This window comes from Vidua chalybeata, chromosome 13 (assembly GCF_026979565.1).
Source record: "Vidua chalybeata isolate OUT-0048 chromosome 13, bVidCha1 merged haplotype, whole genome shotgun sequence".
Classification (NCBI taxonomy): Eukaryota; Metazoa; Chordata; class Aves; order Passeriformes; family Viduidae; genus Vidua; species Vidua chalybeata.
In genome coordinates this window covers 19,295,410-19,315,284 of record NC_071542.1, presented here as the reverse complement: position 1 = coordinate 19,315,284, position 19,875 = coordinate 19,295,410, and the positions used below count along the sequence as shown (strand labels likewise).

The 19,875-nt window shown below is 45.9% G+C and overlaps 1 protein-coding gene across 2 annotated transcripts in view; it reads right to left on the bottom strand.

The window, feature by feature from the left end:
• Window positions 1-8,646, bottom strand: part of SMAD3 (SMAD family member 3) — a 74,514-nt gene extending 65,868 nt beyond the window's left edge. For both annotated transcript variants that reach the window (XM_053954502.1, XM_053954503.1), the window contains exon 1: window positions 8,376-8,646. In XM_053954502.1, the coding sequence (XP_053810477.1) occupies window positions 8,376-8,581 (206 nt within the window). In that variant the 5' untranslated portion in view covers window positions 8,582-8,646. The remainder of the gene's footprint in view (window positions 1-8,375) is intronic.
• Window positions 8,647-19,875: the final 11,229 nt, after the last annotated feature.

The following is a 19,875-nucleotide window of genomic DNA, read 5'->3' as shown; positions in this document are numbered from 1 at the left end:
ACCGAAATATGAGTGAACTCCTCTAAAAATCAAATGTTTTGCAGAGAAGTATCATTTTCATCAAACTTCCAGCTAAACTCTGCCTGGCTTCCTGCCAGATTTCCAGCCCAGGCCTGAGAAGTCCAGTCCTCCTGGGGCTGGAGCCCCCAGGTCTCACAGGCTCTGCTGGGCAGGCTTCAAATCCTGCAAAGAACCCACAGAAGCCACCAATTCCCTGAGTTTAAAAGAGAAAAGTGGACAATATTCAACCCATGAACACCCCTCCCCTGTTTTCAGTTCACCGCTTTCCTGTGCTGGCCTGACTCTCCCTTCACTTGCCTGTAAATTGGAGGTAAATTTACTGAAATCCATGTAACTACACAAACACAAGAAGAGTGGGAAAAGCTTCCAGCTGCTTATTAGCCTTTCATTTAGACTGAGTACTTTTTAAACACTGATAGAATTTTTCAGATACTGTCTGTCACACATGTTCTGCAAACTGGCTCTGCCTCTTGAGTCCAGGGGAACAACAATTTGTTCAACAAATAATAAGGACCTTTCTGTACAGTTCTGCATGTATGGAAACCACAGACTTTGTGTCCCTATGAAAAAAACTCACATCTGGTCTTGCTCAGAATAACAGAATTAAAGGTTCTTGCAGTTGGGTCTCTGTCTTCCCACACAGCAACACTAAAATTCCAGTTAATGGAGGGAAAGGAAATTTGGGTAAAAAAGAATTCTCCAGCTGTTAAGTAGATAAAGTAACAACAGTCACACATTCAACACAGAAAGAGAGGCACTCTCACGTGCCACAGATGTCCTCTCAGCCCAACATTTTTGTGAACCTTAACTGTTCTCCATGTGTGAAGATTAAGTGAATTTCTCTTTTCATGTTCAAGCAACTAAAACAGGAAGGACAAAGTTTCTCCTCTTTTGTTGTGAAAAAGGAGAGTCAGTGTCAGCATCCATCATTCAGCCACTGCTGCCTGCAGCTTCACCACAAAGGAGGAAATTTCTGTTTTGACTTCCTTTTTAAAAAAAGACTGAGTTATGGTTAATGAACGTCATCACTGCAGAGAGAAACTCTGACCTTTCCTATGACGCAATCTGCAAGGGAAATTTACTGACATTCTCAACTGCAAATTAAGTGAGCTAAGGAGGGTTCCACCCACTACTGTCACCCTGAGAACCCTGGAGAAAGCGAGAACCCCAGGGAGAGGATCCTGCCACGTCACCCACTGCCGTCCCTCTCTCCAGGATTCACACCCCTCGTTTTCCGTAAGCTGATCCGTGGTCCCATCACGGGGTCAGGCACCCAGCCCACCTGTGCAGGTGCTCCAGGACAATTTGGGCACACACAGAGCACAGCTGCACCACCTGGAACGTGTCCCCTCCTTGCCCTCATCACCCAGTGCTGAACAGCAAGTGAGCTGTGGGGGCTTTTTTTGTGACATACAAAATTTATCAGGATCACCTCTTCACCTTTCCTAGACTCACACAGGCTCCACTTCTCACGGGCAGGTTTCCCTGGAGTTTTAAGCACATTTTTTCATGAGGCTCACCAGTGAGAGGTATGATCCATGTCTTCCAAGCAGCACACACAGAAACCTCCCTTGCTGCTGAAAAAACAAATCTGGGTATCTGGAACTGTGTGGCTACAATATCTTAGGTTTTAGCTAACCAACATTTCCTACTGGAGCTCAGGTGATCCCTGGGTGACACTTTAAAAAGCAGGGTGTTATTTCTTACCTGGCTGGGCTCTTGTGAAGTTAAGGGTTACCCTTGGCTTTATTTGGTTGGGTTTTTAATAGGGCTGCTATTACTATGCAGGAATAGTTTATTCCCACTCACATTTGTGTCCTCCGAGGAGCTGAGTCTTTAAGACAGAAAAAAAAGAGCTCTGGCTTTGTATTGTTCGTACAGAGGCACGGTACCTGGAGCAGTCAAACTTCCCTAAGGGCAAGTCCCACCATTCTGGGGGCAAAGAGATGCCAGCAAATGAGGATCAGGTCTGAAAGGCTTCACAACACCTTCAAAAGCAGCATTACTGCAACAATCCACACATTACCGGCTCCTCAGCTACACAAAGCTGTGCAATTATCACCAATTCCAAAAGGAATCAACAAACGCCTGCTGGACCTGATGGAGTCACCCCCTGAACTGCAGGGTCTGGACAAGAACCTCTGTCCTGGCTTCTTCACTCCCCTCGCTCCTGTCCCTCCCTTCCCTGCCCATCAGCACAGGCAGCTCGGGACTGGAAAAGGGTTTTTTTACAAACACATCACGGCAGACAAGGACAAAAGTTAATTAGGACTATTCATAAGCCTGGCTGGAGGAGTGCTGCATCCCATCCCTGAAAATTTAATTGCACTCAGTAGAGGAAAGCTAAAACATAGCAATCATAAAAAAACCCCAACAACAGAAAGAGATAATTTGAGAATAAAAACTGATTTCAATTTAATTCGAGCACTTGTTGGCCCTATTTATTTCATCAAGTAGTTCATGCAGGATAATGGCTTTACTGTGCATCTAGCAGCATTAGAAGTTCCTAATAAATTAACAAGTGAAAATTAATGGTTGCTCAGTCCATTAAATCTCGTTAATTTTATTTTTGTTGTAATAATATAGCAATCACAAATTTACATTATTAAACCAATATTTATTAGAAGAACTCGTTTTAATTGGATCCCTGATGTGATAATCCTGTACAGTGTGTATTTCTTTATTTCATCAATTTTTTGCATTTATTTCTCATTATATTTATATGACTGTGATGTTCAGGGTCTTTTCCTAATACCATGAAAGTTAAGCAACCATTTTAAACATTTTATTTCACACAGATCCAACACTTACTACACAATATAATGAGAACATCATGAGTCCCTTCAGAAGCTATTTTAACTCTTCTAGTCTCTTGAGAAAGGGCAGAAGAATGAAAGACAGAGATAGGAATATCTGAAAGCATCTTAACACATGGTAAAATCCATTTTAGCCGCTCACTGTCCTGGATAAACATTCCAGTTGTTTTCCAAGACAGAAGGAGATTTATCACTAGTTTTAATGCAAAGTGTGAGCTGCCCTGCACAACTCAGGTTATATATATATATCTATATATATGTATGTATATTGGCAAAAGGGTTTGAATTGTAATGACTGCATGAGAAATTACAAATCTGAGGAGACACCTTCATAAAGGGCTGCTGTGCTATTCCAGCAGCAACTCTTTTGAGGGGAGGGAACATAACTCCTCCCCAGCCTCCCTCCTCTCCCAGCCCCTTGTCTCTGCCACAATAACTGAGTGTGTAGTTGCTCCCTAACTGGTTGTACCAACATTATTGCCCCAGCCTGACAGCAGAGCTTTGTTTTTGGAAATACAACAACTCCACACACATCACCCAGGCTGATGTAAGAGGCAGGAATAAGTGCAAGGCAGGGAGAAAAAAGTTGGAGGGGCTGCAGGGAGCAGAAACCTGTGCCCAGAAAAAGGGGATTGACCTGTGGGGAGATGAGAAAGGCACTGATGGACAAGGAGGACTGCAGGCAGAAAGTCATGGAAGCACACAGAAAAAGCAGAATTGGAAGGGACCCCCAAGTGTCACCGAGTCCAACTCCTGGCCCCGCACAGGACCGTGCCAAGAGTCACACCCTGTGCCCAAGAGCGCTGCCCAAACGCTCCTGGAGCTCTGTCAGGCTCATGTGCACTCACGGTACCTTCACCTGCAGAGTCCCTGAGGCCACCACAGCTGGGCCGTGGGGCTGCCCTCGGTGCCACAGCCGATGAGGGCACTGCAGCAGCACAAAGGTTGGGCAGGGCTGTAAGACCTGCCCACAAAGCTCGGGCAGGACAGAGGTCACTGACACGGCTTTGCAGCAGGAATATCCCCAGCAGGATGGAGCTGAGCAGGGTGATGGCAGCCTGAGGTGTTTGCACACAGGGACTGGGCTGCAACCACCCCTGCACACCAGGGCTAAGCCCCTGCAGGCACTCCCAGACAAGGCCATGGAATATCAAAGCTCCTCACACTCAGGGATAGAAAACTGAAAACGAAGTAGCTTGAAATTGGCATTGAAAAACATATAAATTTGCACATGGACACACAAAGCTGTGACTGGTCCTTTGCTGCTTACTGCAGTCAGAAGGGCAGCAGTCCCCAAAGAAGAGTGTGGAATCAGAGAATATCCCAAGCTGGAAGAGACCCACAGGGAGCAAGTCCAGTGACCCCAAAATCACACTGTAGTGTGAAACCACAACATCCTTCAGGGTCTTGCAGACAGCCTCTGCCACTTAACATCCTCAGAGTTTTCCTGGTATCACCTCAAACCTAAGAACACGATCAAGGCCTGTAAATATTGTGTGGTCAACTCCCAATACAAGAGAAGCCGTGCTCACACCCAAGATGTTCCTGAAATACTTATGTTCCTTCTTTATTATCATTATGCATTAAGTTCCTTGTGTATTATCCATGGTTTTCCCCACCAAAATGTAAATCATTTAAGGAACACCTTGTTCAGTGGCATTTAAGAAGCAAATGTGCCATGTTTCAATTTTAATTGGTACATTCTACCCTTATCAGATGAGTTCCACAAGAAATAACACCCACCTCTCTTCAAAACTGTTTTCTAAATTAAAAAAAAAAAAACACCACTTAAAAGAAGGTGTTCCTTACATACAGGAATCCTGGCTCCCCTAAAACCACTGGTGATACCAAAACAAATAAATACAGTAATGAGTTCAAAAGAAAAATGTGCATATGAAAATATATTACAAAATGTCAGGAGATTTATGTCTTTGTGTGTGTAGCACCATTAAAGCTCATGAAACAAAGCATTTACTATCATAAAACAAGACTATTGATACTGCACAGCCTGTAGAAATCACTGAGTGCCCATCACATGGTCTGTTTTCTGCAGATCAGACTCTAAAAATGTTGAGTTCAACACTCATCACACTTCATTTGCAGGGCAAATGCTGCTGGTTTCTCAGGTGCACAAAACGGCCTCTCTTCTGCTCAGAACACTGTCAGAAACTCAGGTTTTTGCAGGTTTGCATGAATGTCAGATGTAGATGCCATTCAGACCACATTTTTGGGTCTCCGAAGAGAAGAGAGCCACCAAAAATCCTGCGAGCAGCTGGAGCAGATCACTGCCTGCTCACAGAGCAAAGCTGAGAGACCACAAACACCCAGCTGCCTGTGCTGGGTAGGTGTTAATGGCACACTTGTGCCCAGGTTGGTCTGAAAAGTGATAAAAATGCTCATCCTGAAAGCTGGGCTTTCAAGATAACGCAACTGTGACAAAGGGTGCATTTTAATGGGCAGAAGAATGTGCGTTCTCAACTTTTATCACCCAATACAGGATGGAAAAAGCTTTCTGCCCGGGAGACCGGACTCACTAGGTCAGCTCTGACACCAAGGGCCGCCAGCCCGGGGCACAGAGGTTTAAAGAAAGGTCCTGCTGGGGCAGGATGGGCTTTGGCAGCTGTGCCCAGAGGAGGGAAGGGAGATCCTCTAAAGGAGCCGTCCTGTGCAGCAGCAGCACCACCAGAAACCATCAGATGGTCTGAGACCAGAGTTTTTCAGGTGGAAATGACTTCCTCCTCCAGCAGTAAAAGCATGGAAGGAAAAATCCTTCTTGCCAGGAGAGTTACTGAAATCCTTGAAGGCCTCTCCAAGCCTTTTGCTGCCTCCACAAGTTCTCCCAACAGAAAACCTGGGGTGTCTGTCACACCACCTCAGAAATGGAGCATTTGGAGAAGTAATACATGCTGAGCAAATACACAAGCAAATAAACTAATCCCTGTTTACTAATCTGTCAGGAGATAGTACGTGTTTCCAGATCCCAGCAGATAAACATGACAGCAGGAATACATTTGTTATTCTAATTCCTTAGCCCTACAACAAAACAAATATTTTTTCCCTGTCCTTTCTCCAAACAACCCCACCTGATCAGTCCAGGAATTTGCTGTGTAGCCCTCATTCCCACAAGCAATGTTCCTGCAAAGCTCGAGCCCTTTTCCATGTGAAACTTGCTCTGTCTCATGGATACAATAGCTAATTTTGGACTTACCCTGCTCCTGCTGGGCCAGAGTCATCACTGGCATGGCTCCACTGTAATTCAGTCTACTGATGCATTACAGACAATGCACAACATGAGCTAATCCTTAATGATGCTTTTCCCCCCTTTCCCCCCTCCCCAACATATTATTTGAGTAAATAGTAAAATGACATACGTAAAAATTATTAAATGAAAAAAAAACAAACAGCAAACGAAAACCACGATAAAATCGTCTTGCAAACACTAATTTCAGATGACACCGTAATCAGATTCACAGATACATTAGGACAAGCAGTGCAGCCCAGAGGAAAAGGCACAGCTCTTAAAGTCACAAGGCCTGGTCAGAGCTGCAGCTCTGCACTGATTTCAGGGAGACTGTTCCATGTTCCCACACCATTCCCCAACCTCTGACACACAGATGTTAACATCTCAGCACAGAAAACCTAACCACGGTCATTTCTAAACAATAAAAAAAAGCAGATATAAAGTTGTGCTTAAAAATTAATGCCAAGGTATAAGGGGCTCCCACCAAGACAGGCTGATGCCTCCCCCATACCAAGGTTTAATTAAGATCTGTAGGATCCTGGCTCGGTGTCATAAATTAACATGAAATGTTTTAATTTCTGCACAGATTTTCTTTAACAGAGGAGGGACAGTCAGGACAATCTTTGAAGGTGCGTATGCATGACTTGTGATATATGTTTGTGTTTTTATTTTCAAACGTTACCTTTTTTTCCTTTAATAAAGCATTGTGTTTGGCCCAACACTTTTCTTCCTTTAAATCATAAAATATCAAATCCTTCCTTATCTAAACCACCTTGTTAGGAGTCACAGAAGTTCCACGGGCCTTCATGCTCTGCTCCCTAACGGGTCAGCATCAGCCAGGGACAATACCCAGGTCACAGCAGCAGGGCTGCTCCAGCAATTTTCTTCTTTTGAAATGGTAAATATTTCAGGGAAGTGCTTTAAATGGTAAATATTTCAGGGAATTATCTACGTGGAAAGCACGCTGCTTACCAAGAACTTGAAAAATACAGGTTTTAAGGCATTTGTACTGCGTGGTGGCTCTACAGGTTTTGATTTCTGCTTCAAGTAGAAGCCGGAGCAACTCTAACAAAGGCTGAGAGCTCTCATTTGCATTACTGGCCAAAATCTTAGCCACAGTCATTCAGCCCCCAAAAAAGATAAGGAGGCTTTATTTTTCCTTTAAAAAAAACACTGCAGTTGTTGGAAGAAAATTTTAGGAGCTCCAAACATCCACATTTCTAAGCTACTTGCTTCACTTTTTCATGCAACAGATGCTGCTTTGTATCAGCTCCTGCATATTAAATCATTCTGACAAGCAAGAAAGCATACATTTGTTTGTGCCAGAGAGAAGCATGAATACACACACACACACAGATATCTTCTCACGCAGAAGCACACAATTATGCAGCATTCAAATATTTGGGATGAACTTTGGCCTTTGCTTAAAAAAAAAAAAAAAAAAAAAGTGTACTCTCAAACAACAATCAGGAACAGACCCAGCAGTCATCTGGCTGAGCTCACAGAAATAATCAACAATCTGCAGCAATAAAACACCACTTGTGGGCAGCCATTTGAAACTTACTTGGAAAATTATTCTTAGATGGGATAGTTTAATACACGTCTTTTATGATTTATGATGGCCCTATGGATCGAGTTCGGAATTGAGACTAAATAGAAATTCTGTGTTCATTCAAAAAATGGAAGAAAAATAATCAGTTATATTCACCCTCACATGTGTGGGTTTTTTTTTTTTTTTTTGCACTTCAAACGACCTCCTTCAGCTCTGCCATTTGCATTCCCGATTTAAAAAGTAACTCGAAAACATCAGCAGAGCAGGGCTGTAAATCACCCCTTCAGAGGAGTAATAAGAGGCCAAACAACCCAAACAAAACCGTTTTCCTGACGCACTAATCACAAGAAAATCTTAATGCAACAGCACTTGAGAACACGCTGAAACTTCTGACAATGAGAGCACCCTCAGTGAGTGGAACTGATCCGCAGCGCTTCCAACTTTTTTTTTTTGTTTGTTTGTTTTTTATGATCTCGGTTCGAGGCATATTTTCTCCACTACGTTCTCTCTCTCTCGTTACTACAGAGTAATTCAATTCTGTAGCCACTTACGGGGTTTTTTCTTAACTAGATAAGGAGCAGGCGGAGAGGACCAGCACCGCACCGAGCGCGGCAGGGCCGGCACGCAAACCAAGCCCTGTCCCGGCCGTGCCGGAGCTCGGGGGTCCCCTGCGGGTCCCTCGGGGTCCCGCTGCTCCCCCGCACCCCGCAGGGCCCCGGGAGCCGCGCCCTCCTCACCCCGGTACCTGGGGATGGTGATGCACTTGGTGTTGATGTTCTGCGTGGTGATCGCCTTCTCCAGCTCGTCCAGCTGCCCCGTCTTCTTCAGCTTCTTCACCAGGCTCTTCACCGCCTTCTCGCACCATTTCTCCTCCTGCCCGTTCTGCTCGCCTTTCTTCCAGCCCAGGAGCCGCTTGACGATGGGAGGAGTGAAGGGCAGGATGGAGGACATGCTGGCTGTGCCGGCAGCGCCCGCCGCCGGCTCCGCGCTCTGCCCGCCGCCCCCCGCGCTCGCCCCGCCGCCTCACACCGGGCGGCCCTGCCCGGCCCGGCCGCTCCCCGCCCGCCGCTCCCTCAGCGCCGCGGGCCCGCGGCTCCAAAGTTTGCCCGGAGTTCGCCGCCTCTCCCCGGCGGCGGCGGCGGCAGCTCCCTCCTCCTCCCCCTCCTGCCCCGCTCTGTGTGCGCGGAGAGGCGCCCACTCCAGCTCATTCCCAGTCTGTCTCTCATGCAAATTGCCTGCTGGCCGCCCCGGCCCGGCTTCCACCCCCTCCTTCCCTCCCAAACACGCCGCCGAGGGAGGGAGGGAGGATGGAAGGAGGGCGGGGAGGCGGCCGGCCCGCCGGGAACTCCGCGCCTCCATCGCCGCCCGCGGAGGCCCCGGCTTCCCTGAGGGGGATCGCGCTCCGCGGGGCCCACGGGGAGGGCAGAAAAGCCCAGGAGCAGGACAAGGAGAGGTGCCCGGACAAACCCCACCGAGGGCAGGCAGGAAAATAAACACAAGTGTAAAGCCCCACAAGTGTAAAGCCCGCTCAGTGAGGGGAAGGGGACAAGAGGGTCCGCAGCGTGGCTGCGGCCCCTGCCACGGGCATTTCGTCCATGGAAAGGTGCGTTCCCACACAGATACCTGAACACAGCTCGGCCAGCCGTGCTCAGACAATCAGCTGCTTTTTGTTCCAACTCCTTTAATTTACTATTCCATTCCCTCATCTTTCCACCCCGAGCAACAGGTACCCGAATAATTTTTGCCCTGTATCAGACAAAAAGGACACCCTGGAGGTGTTTACCGCCGGAGCTGGTCAGAAATTCTCAGACGGAATATTTTTGTCAGAGGACGGCAGTTTGTTCACATCTAGGTGTTTTGTAGAGATGCTTCGGTTTGGGCTGACTCAGGGTGGCATCCAGGTACATTTCCCGTTTTGAACTTTCCATCACTGGGCAGACTGGGTTGTCGCACTCCCCGGTCTCAAGCACGCTGAAAGGCAGCCCAGGTCCTAAAAAACCATATAATTATAAACTTTAGCTCCTCAAAGCAGCAGTTCTCTCTTAAACTACCCCAAAATGGTGCTGAGCAAGGACCTGCAGAGTCACCAGGTGCCTCCAACCAGGCTGGTTCCTTTTCTCAACTCCAGCCGCATCTCATCTCCCTGCGGCAGCTGCCCAGGAGCAACAAGGTGAAAGTTTTGTGGGACTTGGCTCCCAAATTCTGAGTTTTCAAGCTGAGATACGCTTCCCAGTTTTCTCCATCCTATCGGAACGGACGGCGGGTGAGCCCGAATTTGGGAAGCCTGCGGGGCTGCTCGGCAGCTCCCAGACACGCGGGCTCTTGCCAACCCACATTCTCATATTCCAGGATCCAGAGTAACCCAGTGGGGAGACTCCTCGAAAGCCGGCTTCCCAAACCTCCCCGTGCCTGTGGATTTGGAGCAGCCAGCCATCCAGATTGCCTCGTGGCAACTCAGGAACCGATGGCATCACGCAGCGTCTGAGGCAACTGCCTTGGCTTTCACAGGCACTTCAAACACAGGCTTTTATTCCAAATTGACAGTACCAGTTTCTACAATATTAATACTGGATACAAATTAAATATGCCCTTCTCTCTCTTTTTTTTCCTTCAGCATTCTCATATTATTCCCCAACATGCATTCCCTGAGTGTCTTGAATTTTGGAGGCTCACCACTAAAATTTTGGACTGTTGCCCAGGCCCAGTTTTTGGCTGCTTTGGTTGAGATGCCTGAAGTACAAAATGTGGAACCCCAGATGTGATGTAGATGATCCCAACATCATTTGAGGAAATATCTCCTCAATACCTCTAAAGCACTGCAAAAAAAAATTATGGATACTATTTACACTAAAAGCAGGATGCCTCAATTCCTGACTTGCTGTATGTTTGTGTTTTTCTGAAAAGGCCAAGTTTCTGATAGTTTGTGATTATTTAAAGGTCTGAAATCTTATTTAAAAGTTGTTCACAACTTTAGAAAATGGCTTGAATATGTGAACCAAGTGAAACACAGATGGGGAAGTTAAATACATTTTTTTTAATGCAGAAATACATTCTTACTACATTTTGAAATGGGGTGAAGTTAAATAATCTTTTTCTATTTTCTCAATTCTTGGCCCAGCACATTTTGCAAGCCCAGAGGCTGAAGGACCTGCCTCAGACCTGGTAAGTCCATATTACATCAGGGTGATCTCAGAGCAGATTTCTCTTCTGAAGACCAACATTTCTTTCAGGCTCTTTTGGATAGAAAACCACGGGCACCATTCCATGCTCTTTTCATCCAGAAAGATTTGATAATACTCAAATCTCATCGCTACACTCAGAATTCATGCTGTGACCTTGGTTCAGCAGAGCTTCTAGAATTTTCTGTCCATGTTCAAGGGCTGATCTTCACTCCTCACAGTCATATCACAAGTCATGGTCTGGGTACATTTGAATAAGGGGAAGGAGAGGAAGAGCTGAGTGGTTTGCTCGTGCTTGTACAGTGATTTAGTGGCAAAAGGGTGAAGATAATTTGCTAAACACTAAACCTAACTGGGTCTCCCTTGCTTACAACCTCTAAATGAGGTGTAGGCAGCTAAACCACTGATCTAAACTCTGGGCCAGAGCAGCACTGAAAACACTCCTGAGAACAAACAAACAGTTGGGCTTGGGATGTGGGATACATTTTTAAACTTAAGGCCATGACATTTAATGGAACAGCTTGTGTGCTTGCTGGGGTTACCTGTCAGAATGAACTGTTCTATGAAAATATGACTTTCTGAACCCCTAGACAGTAATCCTTTATTTCAGAGAGTTTTGGACACTCTCACAGTGGAAAAATTAACAGGAAAAGCAGGACCGTCCCAATTCTGCGTGGTCTGGATCCGATTGCTGGTTTACAAAATGTCTGATGTCTTGGAAGCCACCACTAGGCAGGAGAAGTTTATGCTTCTTTTTGTGATTGTGCTCTTTTTTTGTGGAACAATTTGTTCTTTACTTTTAAAAAGTCATTATCTTTGCTTGTGTTTGGAATTGTAGAGGTTCAGGGCCACAGTTTGCTCTCACTGAGAAATAAAGATATATGTCGTCTGCAATAATGTGAGGAAACCAAACACTTCAAGAAAAAAACCCAAACCCTTTACAGCTATTTTGCATTTCTTAACCTTTTACTAATACACGAGCACCTTAAAATTATTGAAAAATAATATCTGCATACCTTGGGTTTTGATATGATTAATGAATAGGGCCAGGATTAAAATTCTCCTTTCACAAAGAGAAAAATCAGGCTCTGCTTTAGGAACAATATAAAATTAGCATGAGAAACAAGAAGGTGTTCACTGGGGCTCAGCTGTGCATATATGTACCTTTATCAAAAATATTTTTAACAGCTTCAGAGACTGAAGAATTGTTCTGTGCTTTGCTCCGTGTTCCCTTTATATCCTTTGAGTAGCGAGAAGGGATTTTTGGGGCAGACAGGAAGGTGTTCAGGGCGAGCTGGGACAGGCAGGTTGGAGGCAGCGTGGCCAGAGCACGCTGTTCCCTGCCTGGGCTCGGGCTCTGAGGGAGCCTGGTGCCTGCTCCAACAGCTCCCAACGTGCCACTGTGGCTGGGTTGAAAATCAGGGAGTGGTTGAGAAGCAGCTTCTGAGGTGCTGCCCCCATTTCTACCTCACTGGCTGAAATATTAAATGCCATTTCCTACCTGTACGTGGAATTTTACAATTCCCAGGTGGACAAGCTGGGAAGCTCAGAGCAGACAGGGTGGTGGCCTCGACTCCTCTTGTCCAGTGTTCTCCGTGAAGGGTGAGATGGGCAGCACTGAAAATGAGGAGTTTTAAATTGGGTTTTAAATGGGGAGTTTTAAATTTACCTTGTAAATAAGGGCTGTGATATTTAACTTGGAACCTATGTCATGTATGATGTGCATAAACAAGGGAAAGTGTGGGAGCTTTCCCTGGTGAAGGTAACATATATATATCTATATGTGTAGAACAGAATTTACATGCAAGCAAACCTATCTTAATCACTCAGAACAAACCTACAGAAAAATAACTTCTGGCATGAGTCATGAAAAAAGCGAGGCCTTTCTAAGTTAATGTGTTCAGCAGTAATGTCAGCTCTGTGAAATACACAGCTCAGTCAAATCCTTACAGGGTACCACAGCTATTCTTCTCTGCGGATGAGAAAACACGCACGCACAATAAAAAGTTGTTTTGTTGGAAATTCCTGATGCTTCATACACACAAGCCACATACACACTGAGCCTGCTTGTTCCAAGGGGCTCAGTGGTGCAAAAATCACACAACCACTTCTAGTTAAGCCAGAATCCTTTCTGTTACCACGGCAGCACCTCTTGCCTAAGGAAAAAATACAAGGCAGCAGCACGTCCAGAGTGATCCTTCTAAAGCACTCTCCCAATTCCTGGCAGTTGTTTGTGTAGGCACTCCTGAACTGGAGCTGACCTCCCTGGAGAGCCACGGACAGGCCATTCCTGCACTCCAAAACCTCTCTGCTTCTGATTTACACCTCTGAGTAGCCCTCCCCAGGTCCACATGGCCCATCTGGGGCACAGGACAGAGATACTCCGAAGAAGAACTGAAATTATCCACTGCAAATAACGATTCCCTCGTTATTTCCTTTATGAACTGTACGGGTCTTGGCAGAGAGAGAAAGGGCGGTGTTGAGGCTGGGGCAGGTGAGTGATCTCCCAGGAAATGTGAGTTTTCCCCTGTGTGTCACAGGAGATGTGAGGCAGCCTGGGCCTCGGGGGGTGTTTGTGGTGTGCAGGGAGCTGGGGGGCCCTGGCTGCTCCCCTGGGGTCGGGGCTGCTCGGGGCACTCGCAGCTGCACGGGAAGCGGCCGAGCTCTGCTTCACTGGCATGGCACGTCCTGCAGGGCAGGGCTCAGCCCTCCTCACAAACACCTTCAGAGGGAATCCCAGCTTTGGTTCACCCTGCATGGCAGGACCCCACAACCCTCCTCACAAACACAAATTCTCCAGAGAGAATCCCAGCTCTGCTTCACTGGCATGGCACATCCTGCAGGGCAGGGCTCAGCCCTCCTCACAAACACCTCCAGAGGGTACAGAGAGAATCCCAGCTCTGCTTCACTGGCATGGCACGTCCTGCAGGGCAGGGCTCAGCCCTCCTCACAAACACCTTCAGAGGGAATCCCAGCTTTGGTTCACCCTGCATGGCAGGACCCCACAACCCTCCTCACAAACACAAATTCTCCAGAGAGAATCCCAGCTCTGCTTCACTGGCATGGCACATCCTGCAGGGCAGGGCTCAGCCCTCCTCACAAACACCTCCAGAGGGTACAGAGAGAATCCCAGCTCTGCTTTATCCTGCAGGGCAGGGTCTCAGCTCCCCTCACAAACACCTTCAGAGGGTACAGAGAGAATCCCAGCTCTGCTTCACTGGCATGGCACATCCTGCAGGGCAGGGCTCAGCCCTCCTCACAAACACCTCCAGAGGGTGCAGAGGGAATCCCAGCTCTGCTTCACTAACACGGCACATCCTGCTGGGTAGGACCCCACAACCCTCCTCACAAACACCTTCAGAGGGAATCCCAGCTTTGGTTTACCCTGCATGGCAGGACCCCACAACCCTCCTCACAAATACCTTCAGAGGAAATCCCAGCTCTCCTTTTCCCTCCTTTTTTTGGGAGGCTTGGCTTTAAAATCTTAATAGGCCCTTACATGGGAACTCCTGGCACGGTTTACAAGTGCCCAGTGTGTGAAGGGAGACAGAAGGTGATAGTCTGGAGGACAGTTTTTTGTTTGCTTTTGGAGTTTCATGAGAGAAAATAAAACATCTTGATGAGGACACTACAGCATCTTTCCTGCATGGCTGTCAGAGCACAGGAAAGGGACACACAGGGACACAAAATCCTCCTGAGGCTGAGCCCTCTCCTGAACCACAATCACTGGGATAAGGCCTGATCTAATCTTTCCAAATGTGCTAACAGCCTGAAATGAATATGCTTTTAATTAGGCTGGAGATAAAACTGTCACTAGGGTGGCCACCCAGTGGGATGTGCTGATATCCTGAGGGATGGAGTGGAGGATTTTCAGCACCCGGGGTGTGAGGAGGTAGCACCTGCAAGCTCAGCACAGCCCAGACTTTGCACACAAGGAGCTGCTCTCAGTGTGACTGCACACACACACAAACATGGCCCTGTCCCAGTCTGGCAACCTGGAATTTCATGGCGTTAATAAGGCTAAGAAATAAAATCCAAATTCTCAGTTTTAGGGATGGTCCTCCTCGTGAGATGTGTCCCTCCCCTGGCTGCTGGAGGGAGCGAGGTGCTGGTGAGATTTCCCCTGTCTCCTGTAGTACAAAAAGCACCAAAAGCTGCAGTCAGGAAACAAGAGAGGAATAGGCCAGGCCCCAAAACCAGAGGCTCATTACAGGTAACACAAAAACTCCAGCTCTCAGCCACAAACATTTATTTGAGATTCCTTTCCCATGTCCATATGTAACTGTCTGTCCTTTGTGAATTCCTTGCTGTGTCTGCACCCTTTTTCTTTGCCAGGGCACATCTGTTAAAGTCTTTGGTTTGGTTTTGAAGTGGGCATTTTCTATCCAGCTGAACTTACTTTAAAAAAGCTCCTGAGCAAAGACTTTGAAGGAGTAAATATAAATACATTATTTTTATGAATAGGCTCCTGTTTTCATATGTTCCACTTGCAATGGCTTCTTGTCCACAACTGCTGGCATGTCCAGACCTCTGCAGGAAGAATCCTCTTCTGGAGGAACACACTTTTTCTTGTGCACAAGGGATATTCTCAAGGAACATTTTAACGCAAAAATTCACCTGTATTGGAGGGGTCAATCCCACCAGTCTTGGAAAACAGAAACCAGCCTGGCCAAACTGACCCCCCCCAGCACTGCAGGGAGATCCTGATCAGGTTCAAACTCTGGGCCTGACTTTGGTCCAAGACTTGTGCTGAACCTGGGCAGAGCTCGAGGCTGTTCACAAGATCCATCCATGCACACAGCAGGGAACAAATCCTTTGGCTCCCAGCCCTACCTCACCCAAGTCAAGTGGGAGTTGACTAATTGCTATTACTATAGAGTTTAGTCAGTAGTTTTTATGTGGTGGTGGCTCCCCTACATTAAAACCAACAGTTAAAGGCCACTTCTTCATTTTTGAGGTTTACTTAATTAAGTTACCCTTTCTCTCTTTCCTTTTTTTCTTAAATTCTTTTAACCTAAAATGCATTGAAGGCCTCACAAAGGGACTGTCATTTTCATTTAAACCAAGAATCCTCTTTAAGGCAGCAGCAGCAGCAGCAAGGAGTGGCATGGAATTATTTGCCCATGAATAATATGTTAATATTTATACATAGCTTGGTTAGATAAGGGAAACAGCTTGAAGATCTATGGGAGAAGCTCTGCATGCTCTGTGGAGCAACGTTTCAAGCTCCATGTAGAATCCCAAGTGTTGATTCTGCTCCTGACAGTTTAATGTGTAACCCAAGAAAGTGCATTCTTCAAGATAAAAAAGGGGGAAATCAAACGACCACAGTGTGCCTGCTCTTCCCTTCCAGAGGTTTCACTGCATTTTGAACAGAGCACAGTCCCTTTACTGTTGGGATCCTCAAACACAGCTGAACTGGAGAGAGTCCACAAGCTGTGCATGCAAACATACAAAAAACCTTGGGTTTATTTTTTTCCTTTTGAGCCCTTACTATTGCAAAATGCAGCTTTGCCTTTTCATAACATTTTCATAAAGCTCAAGTCCCACTTGGGCAGTAGAAATGGCACAAATGGGAAGAGAATGACAAGGAAATGTTCTGTGTGTGTGAGAGGAGGGATGTTTACTCCTTGTTTATTTGTTCTGGGGGGAAATAAAGTGCTTTGTGTGAAGGCTCTTTGCAAGAGAGGCTGAAACGCTCTCTGGGCCCTGTAAAAGCATTGCCAAGTTTGTCAGCAGAGGGGAAAGAAATCTGGGCAGGCTGCCCTAAATTAAAACTAAACTTAAACCAAATTCAGTTTAAATACACAGAGTGCTTGGTGTGGGGGCTAAAGGCAGAATTACCAACTCAAACACTGAAAACTCCTGAGTGAAACCTGTTCAAATGGGTCTGAAATTTAGCAAATAAATTAAAATAATAATAATGTTGTTTCCTTCCTTCAACTTTTGCTGGGTGTCAAAGGGGTCATGTTTCCTACCTTGTCTTGGCCCAGGTAAGAGATGAGGTGAGGTGAGGTGAGCTGAAAGTGGAGGTTCTGATGCAATTCTCTCCTTCTGGGAATTAAGGATTTAAGGAACATCACCTGTGTGAGCTTGCAGTCAGCTCCTGAGTGGTAGGGACAGTACAAAAGAAAACAGAGCTGTGGAGAAAGTCCAATTACTTATTAATTTTTAATTTACCTGAGATACTGAGCAAATTAAGGATGCTGCTTTATTGGAACACATTAGGATCCTACACATTTATTCTTTCTTTTAGGATAAACTAACCAGCATAAGTTGGATCTGGATCAAGATTTGAAACCAAACCTCAGGGCTGCCTGCACGAGGCTTCCTGTTGGTTTTGATATGAGATTTTGGGGATCTTTTTAAATGAAAATGTCACACCACTAGTTACAAGGCTTTCTGTAATGTGAAAAAAGTAATTTTTTCAATACTGGTGGTCTTTGCCCTCCCAAGTTGTTGGAAGTAGAATTGAAAATCACGTGCTCCAGCACTTAGAGAGACCCTGTGAAGTGAATGGAAGCCAATTTAGGCAGCTGGGTACAGCCTTGATAGAAATTTTCAAAGGCACACGTGATTTTTATGACTTCAGGACTATTTCTTGCCTCTGGAAATCTCTTTCATAGCTTAAGCTCAGCTACCTCTTCACAAAAACCCTGTCCTGTTTGTTATCAGCACTCACAGATGTTTTTTGCAGGTTTCCCTATTTCAAAGTCCCTGAAACAAACTGTGGGTACTGGAGGGGGGAGTGCAAAGCAAGGAGAGAATTTCAGTTACCTAACATTTATTTGACTTAGTCATGCAGAACTGCATCAGTGCAGCTGATAGGGAACGATGATTAAGCCAAAGCCTGAGTCTTTATTCCCATGTGATCACTGCCATTATCTCTGCTATCAAGGTTGATCTGGCAGTAACTTTTATTTAGAATCAGCCACACTTCTTTTCCCCGCCTACCCCAAAGGCACCAGAGCTGTTTGCAGCTCCCCAACTTGCAGAAAGTAAAATGTAATTTGTGCCTCCAGTGCAATGACAGAGCTGGGAAAAGAAATCTGGCTTCTTTATTTTGGGGGTCTGATACAAAACCCATCACAGGCAGGAAATCAGGGTTTGTAAAGAATCCCAGAATGGGACCTTAAAGCTCATCCCATTCCACTATCACAAGTTGCTCCAAGCCCTTTCCAACCTGGCCCTGGACACTTCCAGGGATGGGGAAGCCACAGCTTCTCTGTCTGGTGGAGAGTTTGAAGGTCCTTGGGTTGAAAAAACCAGAATGCTGTATCTCAGTTATTAAATGTCCATTGATTCCTTGCTTTCTCATACACATTCAAATTTCAAATCACGTATATATTTCAGTATGCCTTGCAGTATTGCATAACTGTTGTGTAAGCCCAAAACCTTTAACCTTTGTAGGCTAACTCCTGAAAGTAAGGATATTTTTTTATAACAAGAGAGTACAGAAAACATTAATAATTATCACTTTAGGCAGAAATTTCACTATGCTACCCATGTACAGGATGTGGAATGTGCTGCTAGATAAAGGTTAATGAACAGGTCCATACCTGAGCTCTGGTCCATAGGGAGTGACCTTGTGGCTGACCTTTCTTTTAGGGAAGCTGCCTCAGGAGAAGCGATTCCCTCACCTCCTGTGCCATCACTGCCCACATGCAGCAATGACAAACCAGAGGCTTCACAGACTTCCCAAGGAGCTGCTCCATTCCTACAAGAAAGGAAGCCAGGTTAGGAACTAAATTTGCAAAGATGGTTGTCTGCAACTCTGGTTTCTGGTTTGGGGTTTGCATTGCTTTCTGGGTTGTTTCCTAAGAACTTAACCAGGCTTGCTGAGGTGGAGATTGAGGCATGTCTGAAATGAGTCAGCTTGTTTTTAGGTCTTCTGCCAGTTCTGAGAATTGTGAGTTTTCCTCAAAGACTCCTGAGCACCTCCTGGGTCTGAAGCATGCAGATCTCCATGGTGGCTGTAGAAAGGGGGCTGGGGAGGAGGAGGCTGTAAGCAGGGAAGAACACCCAAAATCAGTTTCTTCATCATCAATTGGGGCTTTGATGGAAGGAGAATCCTGAAAAGGACCATTGCTACTGAGGTGTGGAGAGCTCTGCCAGGCAGGATGATTCCAAAGCTGCTGCAGTGCAGGGCAGGATTTGAGTGGATTTATGGAAACTGTGAGTTCAGTCTTTGCTCTGCTTTGTGTTGGTACTTGGTAACCTGAGACTCTTCTACAGAGCAATTTGGATATTCTGGGCCCTTTATTTTATGAATTATTTGCTTCATTTTATAAATGATTGGTTTCATTTTATAAAGTATTGGTTTCATTTTATAAAATACCTCTGAAGCAAGAAGGGAGATGGGCCAAGCTGAGAAATAATTCTCTGATCAGCCACTCAAAGCCCCATGAGATCCATTATTGTGACAGCAAATCTCCCTGCGGTGTGTGCAAACTCAGTCCCCACTTCTGTGCTGTATGGCAAAACTCAGATCCATCCCACCCTCCCAGCCCCTTCGGGCCCTGGCCCATTTTGGGACTACCTGAGGTATGAGAAACAACGTTCCTTCCCTGCTTTTGGGACGTGGAGAGGCCTCAAGTCAGGGCAGAAATGTGGAGGCAGCCACCCAGATGTTGCTGCTACAATGAGGGAGACAGAGCCTTTTGTCTCTGCTGTCACTAAAGCTACAGAACAATTTATCTGATCTGTGCATGGAGCAACATTATGTGTCTTTCCATTGTGTGCAAGCATTTCTCTTGCTTAAAATGCTACCCTTAATGGAGCAGTTAGTCCTGAAAGGTACAACGTTTTGTATTTCTTCAGTGTGATTAATGCTGGAAGAGACCAAGTCACCAGTTTGCCAGTACAGAGGATTAAACTTCCTGTTGCTACTTGTAGAACTCCATAGATTATGTGCAGTGCTTTGCACAAGTACAGTGAGACCTAAATACCTTACAATCTATTCATCTCTATCAGATAGAACTCCCTCCTCAGCCTAAATCATTAATAAATGTTGTCTGAGTCATTAATGCACCAAAACTGATGAATGCTGGACAGTTGAGATAAATT